The sequence below is a fragment of the Epinephelus moara genome, chromosome 18, assembly GCF_006386435.1.
Source record: "Epinephelus moara isolate mb chromosome 18, YSFRI_EMoa_1.0, whole genome shotgun sequence".
Taxonomy (NCBI): domain Eukaryota; kingdom Metazoa; phylum Chordata; class Actinopteri; order Perciformes; family Serranidae; genus Epinephelus; species Epinephelus moara.
In genome coordinates, this window is record NC_065523.1 from 33,079,562 (window position 1) to 33,089,844 (window position 10,283).

At 41.5% G+C, this 10,283-nt stretch overlaps 2 protein-coding genes across 7 annotated transcripts in view; both read left to right on the top strand.

Moving 5' to 3' along the window:
* The window catches only part of LOC126405922 (interferon-induced very large GTPase 1-like), a 127,319-nt gene that overhangs the window by 86,323 nt on the left and 30,713 nt on the right, over positions 1 to 10,283 (top strand). The window lies entirely within an intron of this gene.
* Positions 1 to 10,283, top strand: part of LOC126405919 (interferon-induced very large GTPase 1-like) — a 160,475-nt gene that overhangs the window by 80,369 nt on the left and 69,823 nt on the right. The window contains exons 8-9 of one of the 3 annotated variants that reach the window (XM_050069952.1): positions 9,275 to 9,383; positions 9,631 to 9,671. The exons of the other annotated variants lie outside the window; for them this stretch is intronic. Of the exons in view, the coding sequence (XP_049925909.1) occupies positions 9,275 to 9,383; positions 9,631 to 9,671 (150 nt within the window). The remainder of the gene's footprint in view (positions 1 to 9,274; positions 9,384 to 9,630; positions 9,672 to 10,283) is intronic. 3 annotated transcript variants of the gene reach the window in all.

Consider the following 10,283-nt stretch of genomic DNA (forward strand, 5'->3'; position numbering starts at 1 on the left):
ACATCAGTAATATTGTCTGTTTCAATGCATATGCCCCCCCACCCCCTCCGCGTGACTTGAAATTATGGCCCCCCCCTTGTTCAGATGCGTTCCGCGGTCCATGCTTGAGCTGATGGCAACTACGCTTGTTACTGTGAGTGCAATAAAACCTCCTCGAGGAAAAAGCCAATACTTTATCAATACAGCTGATCAGCAACATGTAAACATGTAGAAAAGTTCAGTCTGCTCTGTCCGCAGTCTCTCATCCACCGCTGCTATTATTATGTTAGAAACAAGCACAGAGCGCTTTCCATCTCATAGTAAATTGTTACTAACAAGTTGAAACAACAGCAGCTGTTTATGTTAAACGGTTTAGCTTCATGTGTCTCGTATCTTAAAACTTACCGGTGGTCATGTGACCTGCAGGCAGTGAGTCTCCTCAGCCGCGGAGGGATGAGCAGAGAGGACAGCAGGACTGATACTGGCTGATGTCTGTGTTCTTTATACTTTCTAAACTTCACTCAGTATTGTAATTTCAGGAATATGATTTATTTTATTAACATTTTCATCTTGTTTCCAGTGAGATTATATTGTGAGTTTATATTGTGACTTTGCTGTTTTAATATTAATGTTGCTGCTCTAGAAACATTTAGTTATAAAATATTCAGTTTTAATCCTGTTGTGAATTTATTCTTTTAAAGAATAATTCCTTGCAAATGTTATGCTATTAGTTGTTTGAGAATCTCTTTTACATACTTGCAAAAGTTGGTATTGTTACTGAAAGATCACCAGTCGAATCGATATCGGATCGAATCGGGACCCCTTGAATCGGAATTGAATCATTTCAGGAAATCAGTGGCAATACCCAGCCCTACAAAAAATCATGCTCCTGTTTAGTAATCCATCCTGCTTCCTTAGCTGTGGACAGCCTTTAATCAGTTTGCATATCAATATTTGTGCCCACTCCGCCACTCAGACCTGTCAGTTACAAATATGGCAGAAAAAAAGTGAAACCTCGGAGTAATATTTTGTCTTGTCTTGTCTTTGTCTGAAATATTACCAATATCAGCAACTGATCACGCATGATGGATTTTAAGATGAGTAGAGATAAGGGAGAAACACTCTAGAGAATGAACAACTCGTTGCTGACAGACTAAGGTTTTAAGGACAAAATAACAACTGGGGAACCAAACAAGGGGACCCCCTGTCACCACAACTCTTTGCTTTATGTATAGAACCCTTAGATGAGAGTACAAGACAGAATATAGAGATACCATAATAGAGGAAGAACAGAAAATTGCACTGTATGCTGATGATATAGTTGTGTATATAACAGATATTTACAACTCTTTATCGGAGTTGTTAACCGAAATCACAGAATATAGCGCTTTATCAGGTTATAAGTTGAATGTGAACCAAACAGAAGCCATGCAAATTGGGTGTAAGTTAGACGATCACATTAAAACAGTTTGAATTCAAATGGGGCCAAGATGAAGTGAGATATCTGGGAGTGACTATTCCAAACAACCTGGATAATCTATATCATTGCAACTACGGGAAATTAGAGAAGTCAATAAAACAAGGCTTACATAGGTGGAAATATCTACCTTTAACACGACTGGAAAAAATTAGTTCATTGAAAATTAATGTTTTATCACGTTTTCTATTTTTGTTCCAGAATCTACCTTTGCATATTATACAGGCTTCTTTCAAATACTGGGAGAACTTGTTGAGAAACTTTGTATGGGATGGAAAGCGACCAAGACTTAAGCTGACAATTATACAGCAAAAAAGAAATGAAGGGGGACTTGCCCTACCCAGACTAACTACTTTTACGCTGCACAAGCAAAATCAATTTTAATAATGATTAATAAAGAAATTACCCCCAAATGGAAAACACTAGAGAGTAAATTGGTGGGATCATTACATACACTGATTTCTTCAAGTCAGATGAAAGCAGATTTCTTCACACTTAAAAATACAGTCAAGACCTGGAGAAGATTATGCAAAATAACAGATGTTAAAGAGAGAGACCTAATTTGCTTGAAAGAAATACAAGAAGACCCATCCTTTATACCAAGCAAGTTAGATGATGCTTTCAAAATATGGGGAAACAGAGGTCTCACAATGTATTGTCAAATGTACTGTGAAAAGGGATTGAGTCATTTGATAATGTAACAAAAACATATCAACTCCTAAGTAATCACTTTTAAAGATACTTGCAAGTTAGAAGCTATCTTCATGAAAAAGTTCAATTAACAAGTCTTGAAAACCTCCATTCTCTAATTGTATATATGGTGAAACGTTGCCAAAGTAGAAACACAAAAAAGATTACTGGACAACTTTACCAAATATTACAAGATAAGGAGACTGAAGACTCGAATGGTATCAAAGAGAAGTGGGAGAAGGAGTTGAAAATAAAATCTCTGACAATGAGTGGAAGCAAAGCTTTAAATACATTGTAGCTCATACAAGATACCTTTATTGGCAGGAATATGCATGGAAGATGAATTTAAGATATTTTATAACACCACAAATATCTCTGAAGTACGCACAAGCCAATTGTTGTAGGGATTGTGGGGTTAACAATGCAGATCATACACATATATTCTATACATGCAAGAGATTGCAAGAATACTGGACTGATGTCCTAAACAAGATGCAGCAAATCCTGGGGGAAGTACTCTTAGAAAAACAAAATATACTCTTGGGTATAAGACCTATAGCTTTAAAGAAGGAACAACACCACCTTTTCTGGGCCCTAAGAATAACAGCAAACAAATAACAAAGAACTGGAAAAAACTTGAACCACCAAAAATAAGTAAGTGGTTAGAAGCGGTTGAAGAAATGTATAGAATGGAAAAAGTATCATATAGGATCAATAATAAAGAAAGGTTATTTGTGAAGAAATGGGCCCTCTACCAGTTAAGTGAAGAAACACCAGATGGGAACTGTTGAGAGGACTTTATCTATGTGTATGTTTATTTTGATGTGGGCATAGGTATATTGAATATATAAACGTATACTGAGTGAGCGATACTGTATGCACTTATAAAGAATAATCATAGAGTACAGCCAACAAAGTTTTTTTTTTTTTCTTCCTTTGTAAAATGTGTAACACACATGGAAGAAGAGGAGAAATGAGAGAAGAGAAGAAAGAAAAAAGAGAAAAGACCCAATAATTGTTATTTTCTATTTATTATTATTTTCTTTATCTATGTTTTTCTTTTTTCTCTTTTATTCTTTGTTATATTCACTATGGACATATCACCTAAGGGTGGTGGGATGGGTGGTGGGAATAACTGTACACAAAAAAAGAATTATATCCTGAAAACAAGTGACAAATGAACTGAAAAGAACACAATAAAGTATTAACAAAAAAAAAAAAAAAAGATGCAGAAAAATTGGTCCACACTTTTGTTACCTCTGGGCTGGATTACTGCAATTCTTTATTATTAGTCTTTAAAAAATCTCCAGCTGATCCAGAATACAGCAGCACGTGTACTAACAGGAACTAAGAAAAGAGATCACATTTCACCTGTTTTAGCTTCTCTGCACTGGCTCCCTGTGAAATCCAGAAATAAATTTAAAATCCTTCTCCTAACTTATAAAGCTCTAAATGGTCAAGCTCCGTCATATCTTAGAGAGCTCATAGTGCCATATTATCCCGCCAGAACACTGCGCTCTGAGAATGCAGGGTTACTCGTGGTCCCTAAAGTCTTCACAAGTAGAACAGGAACCAGAGCCTTCAGCTATCAGGCTCCTCTCCTGTGGAATCATCTTCCTGTTACGGTCTGGGAGGCAGACACCGTCTCCACATTTTTGATAAAGCTTATAGATAGTGCTAGCTCAGGCTTGTTTTGGCCTAGTCTGCTGGGGGACCTCCTATAATACACCGAGCACCTTCTCTCCTTCTCTCTCCTCAGTTTCTAAAAAGTTGGTTCTTCTTCACTTGCTGACATTCACGCCCTATTACTGCATATCTCTGATTCAGCTTTACTGCATATCACTAACTCCGCTTGTTCACCAGAGCCTTTGTGCTCCACTGTCTTGCAGGTTTCCTTGTACCACAGCTACTCCTGGATGGTGTGTCGTGGTTGTGCTGCTGCCATGGTACTGCCAGATGTCTCCTACTACTGACGTTATTATTAGTCTTACTTCTACTATTATTATACACATATGATTATTATTGTCACTTACATACACTGTCATACATTAATATACACTTACAACAGATGTTGCCACAATAACTGTTATTATCATTATTATTAGTAGTAGTAGTACTACTATTATTATTACATTATTATTAAAATTAATGTTATTATAGCTACTGTCATTACTGTCTACCCTGCATCTCTCTCTGTCTCAGTTTCTCCCTCTGTCTCTGTCTCTCTTCATGTCTCATTTTGTCATATGGATTACTGCAAATTTATCATGCTGATCTGTTCTGAAGGAAGGATCCCTCCACAGTTGCTCTTCCTGACGTTTTAAGCCAATAATTTTTCTCAAGCTGCATGTAAATGGACTGACTGTTAAACTTTGACAATGCTGGTTCACTGATTACTGCACTGTTATATAATGATGTTATTCTCTGTTAATTTTGTTCCAGCGATACCTGAACTCACACTGGTGTTATTTGGTGACCCAAATTCCATTGAGAATGGATCCAAAAACATTTTACTTGACCATGACTGGCATACAAGTCTGTTTTCACACAAACTGTATGATTTCTGTGGTCGGCACATTTCTGTCATTAACATGCTTGGCCAACAAAACACTGACAAATTCCCATTAAATCAGGAAATTCGCGCCTTTCTCTTACTGTTACCAAATGGTCTGCATACAAGCCATTACAATTCAGGAGTGCAGTGGTTAGAAAAGGCTTTCGGGAAACAATCACTTGCTTATTTAATCACAGTTGTGACTCACGAGTCAGACGAAAGATGTGAACGTGCATTGAAAGATCTGAAAGCCAACAGCAGTTTTGTTGAAAAAAAGATACCACACATGTACAAGAAGTATGACAGATGTAAAAGAGATAATAGCTCTGCTGGAAAAAATAGACATCATGGTCTCTGAAAATGAATACCACTGCTACAGTGGTCTGTGTGATGACGATTTAGTAAAGAGCTGGAGCTGGCAGAGACCAAAATACAGCTATATAAGTCAATATTGTATTCGCAACTTGTTTGCACTGCCCCCAAGTGGCCAAATAAATCAATTATTGGAGGTCTAAATAACTGATAAGTCAAAGTTGTAGCTGTAGCCTTTAACTTGGTCAAAAGTGTATCCTCAAAAACTTACAATCAGCCAGTAAGTGGTGGAAAGTTTATTTGCTCAAGTTCTGTTCTTGAGTAAAATGTTGAGGTATTTGTACTCTACTTGACTATTTCAATCTGATGAAGTTAGAGAAGTCAACAATGAAAGCAGCAGTAACATGAGTGAGCAGTCCACGGAGAAGAGTGATGTAGTAATGAACTTTTGTCTGGAACGGTTATCTGGAATGGTAAACTCACCAAAACACTTTCTTTTATGTTTGAATCTGCTTGTCACATTATGCTGCTACAGATGAGGAGGAGACTGCAGCTAACACAGAGATAAAGGTGAGATCTTTGAACCTCAGTGGTTATTGAGAAATACAAGCACATCTTTGTTAAATGCTAAATGTTTTCTAACACACTCTCTGTCACGCGTCCTGTTTGGGTTGGTGTTTTCTGTCTAATGTCTGTTACTGTCCAGTCCGTTATTGGTAGTTTGTTCAGTCACACACTCAGGATGCTGGATCTGTACAAGGTTTTCTGGATTACATGCATGCTACTATGGATCCTCAACAACTGCTCGGCGCTACTACCAGAGGTCAGCGGGTACAAACAACTCACCTACAGCCGGGTAGAGCTTCTCCAACTACGCTCTTCTGCCCTCTGCAACATGAAACTGGCAGTCAATCTTCCTCCAGATATCCGTCCGAGGAAAAGAGGTAGGCGAGGAGGTGTACGCACCAGGCTGAGGAAGCGTCCCTTCAGACCCCTCTTCCCTCCATCTTACTGGCAAATGTACGCGCCCTCCGGAATAAAATGGATCTATTGCATGCCAAATGCCGGGTGGAGCGGGCCTTCAGAGATGCATGCATCATCGCCCTGACAGAAACCTGGCTCGACGGGGATGTCACGGACACGGAGGTCAGTCTTGACAACTTTTCCATTTCCATCCTGCGGGCTGACAGGACCAGCCGGTCCGGCAAGGACAGAGGCGGAGGCGTCTGCATCTTTGTTAATAAACGGTGGTGCACAAACATCAAGGTCCACTGCACAGTCTGTACACCTGACGTGGAGATGCTGATGCTGTCACTGCGCCACTTCCACCTCCCGAGGGAATTCCTCACTGTTGTAATCAGCTGTGTTTACATCCCACCAAGTGCTAACACCGGGGCAGCAGCGGAGCTGGTAGCCGAGGGTGCTAGCCACATGATGGCTAAATATCCCGATGCCCCGGTGTTCATTATGGGTGATTTCAACAGCTGTAGACTAGACTGTGTCATGCCATCTTACCACCAGTACGTGGACATTCCCACGAGGAAGCACAACACTCTGGACTTATGTTATGGGAACATTTCTGATGCGTTTATCACGCACACCCTCCACTCGGCTACTCCGATCACAATGTTGTTTTCCTGCTGCCACACTACAAACCGGAACTGAAACGCAACAAGCCTCACATCCACCGCGCTGCCCTCTGGTCGGAGGATGCCATTACACAACTACAGGGTTCACTTGGTTGCACAGATTGGGACATTTTTCAGGGCGATCTGGATCACAGGGTGTCACTGATAACGGACTACATTAATTTCTGTGTCTCAAGCACCATCCCCATCAGAACTGTCCGGAGATATCCTAACTCCAAACCCTGGATCACTTACCACATTAAAAACAGCCTGAGGGAAAAGCACAAAGCTTTTCAATGCAAGGACTGGACTGCTGTCAACTCACTCAACAGACAAATAAAGAATGACATCATCAAGGCCAAACACAAATACAAGGACAGACTGGAGCAGGAATTCAGCACCATGAACACTAAACAAGCCTTCCATAAAGTAAAGATTCTCACCGGTCAATTACCCAGCCAGGCTCACTCCACAATCACAGATCCCACCACCTTTGCTGCCACCCTGAACTCCTTCTACACACGGTTCGACACCCAAGACCACTCTGCCACATGTCTGGAGCTGCTCAATGCCCTCCCCCCAGATGTGCCTGCACACCCTCCATTCACCACAGTGGATGTGCAGCAGCAGCTGAGCAGGTGCAAAACTGGAAAGGCACCCGGGCCTGATAACATCTCAGCCAAGGTGTTAAAGCTTTGCGCCATGGAACTGGCCCCCCCTCTTCACTCCATCTTCTGGGACTCATACAGGTCAGCATCCATCCCTACCATCTGGAAAACATCAACCATCATCCCTGTACCCAAGAAACCACGCCCCTCTGAACCAAATCACTACCGTCCAGTTGCACTCACCTCCATCATAATGAAATGACTGGAAAAACTCATCCTCCACATCATCCTGCCAGTCGTCAGACCACAGCTGGACCCACGTCAATTCACATACAGGGCCAGACGGGGGACGGAGGATGCTGTAGCATGTCTCCTCCACCCCCTCCTTCAACACCTGGAATCACGTGGCACCTTTGCATCCATCCTCTTCATCGACTTCAGCTCAGCCTTCAACACAATCCAACGCCACCAGATGATCAAGAAGCTCCGTCACCTCAACATATCTCCACTCCTCATCCGCTGGGTTCACAGCTTCCTCTCCAATAGACCACAGGCCGTAAGGATAGGCACAGTCACATCATCAACCGTCATCACCAACACCGGAGCCCCCCAGGGTTGTGTCCTCAGCCCTTTTCTCTACACCCTCTACACAAATGACTGCATCAGCCCCTCACCAATCACCACATACTACAAATACTCAGATGACACTGCCATCCTAGGTCTGCTCAGTGACAATAACTCAATTACTGCCTACCAACTTTCCATCTCTCACTTCACTCAGTGGTGCACCAATAACTTTCTGGAACTGAACGTGGTCAAAACAAAAGAAATGGTCATCTACACTTCACGCACACCCCCCTCTGGACTGGTCCCCACCTCCATCCATAACCAAACAGTTGAACAGGTCAGCCACTTCAAATACCTCGGACTCACTATGGACAATAAACTGACATTTGATCAACACATGACTGACATTCACAAAAGGTCCCAGCAGAGACTCCATGTCATCCGCAAGCTCCGTGCCCTCTCTGTTGCCCCCCACCTTCTGTCACTACTGTACACCAGTATCATTCAACCCATCCTTCTGTACTGTTCCCCCTGTTTCTACAACATGCTGTCCACCACTAACAGGAACAAACTAACAAAAATAACACACACCGCATCCAAAATCATCAACCATCCCATACCCAACCTCACAGAGCTCAACCACCGATCTGTCACACGTCTCGCACGAACAATAACCAATGACTCGGATCACCCTCTCAACCCACACTTCACACTGTTGCCGTCTGGGCGCAGATACAGGACCCTGAGGTGGAGACGAGCACGCTTCAACAAGAGCTTTGTCCCGTCTGCCATCTCTACACTCAATAACCTCCCCCAATAACCTTGTATGGACCCAGCCCTCCTGAGTGTGATATATATGTGTCAGTTGTTCATGTCTGGTGGTGTTTGTGCATTGTGTGTGTATTGATATGTTGTTCAATGTTTGGTGGTGTTTGTGCATGGTGTTTGTTGGTGGTGTTTTTGTGTACCCAAATGTTGTTGTGACAGTTTGTGAAAACAAATTTCCCCATGGGACAATAAANGTGTTTGTGCATTGTGTGTGTATTGATATGTTGTTCAATGTTTGGTGGTGTTTGTGCATGGTGTTTGTTGGTGGTGTTTTTGTGTACCCAAATGTTGTTGTGACAGTTTGTGAAAACAAATTTCCCCATGGGACAATAAAGGCTATCTATCTATCTATCTATCTATCTATCTATCTATCTATCTATCTATCTAAACACTTGGACAAGGACGGTGACAGCACAAGAGTGGAAGAAGAATCTGAAATCACTCCTGTAATACCATCTGCAACAAACAAGAAAGGTGCATTTTAATGAAAGCTTTCATTGTAAAGTAATAGAGATGTAAACAGTGAAATGATATTTCAATCATAATTGTGTATATCAAGCCTGGAACTAACTAATGTGTAATATTTGTTGGCTTTGACCCTTCAACAGGAGAGACTGATGAAGTTAATGAGATCAACCATGAAAGCAGCAGTAACATGACTGAGCATTCTATGGAGGAGAGTGATGCAGTGAAGGACACAAGTCCATCATCTCAGACTGTTTCAACAGTGACTAGAGAAGGTAAGAATCCCCCAGTTTTCTTTTATTCTTGTATTTTTTGCAACGTGTGGATAATTCCAAATCAATTAAAACACGTTATGCATATTTAGTGTTGAGGAGATACAGTCATTTTAAACAATGCATTTTAAAAAAAAAAATAGAAATAACTTTAGCAAATAAATCTTATTTTCCTGGAATGGTCAAATGACCAAAACAGTTTCTTTTATGTTTGATCACGCAAACTGCTTGTTGTCACATTACTCTGCAGTATACGAGAGGGAAGAGAAGGCAGCTAAATCAGAGGTAAAGGTGAGATTTCTTTTGGTCCTCAATAGAAATTGCCTTACACCAGTGTTTCTGTTTATGTTACCTATATTCTGGATCCAGTTTTAGCTGAAGACCTTTTTAGTTCAGACTTTCCTCCTGGTTGGACACATGGATGATTTAAAAACAGTTTTGCAGAAGAGTTCACTATCTACTCACTAAAATACAAAGTTGCTTGTGTTAAAGGGCCAGTGTGTAAAATGGGTTGAAAACAGTGACATCAGTGGTCAAATTCTAGATTGCAGGGCTCATTCGCTCACCCCTCCCGTCGGGTAAATGATGATGGCCTCGTAGGGACAAAAAGCCTTGCGCACGAGTTTTTCAGGAGTAGGTCTATCTAGCGACGAGGTGAATGTTTATTTAGAAATCTAAACCATGTTACGATATTGTAATGAATCCCTCACGAGCAGGAGACCAGAGGAGCGTTCGGGAGAAGGCCCGTTTATTTGAGCACTCCAAAAACTCCGGTAACACTCCAGGGGGTAAAAGACTCCGTCCCAAACTCTGACTCTTCCGGCGTAACAGACACACTTCATAACTTTACACACATACTCGTTTACCATACTGAGTGGGGACCCCCCTCCCCTCTCTGCTCCA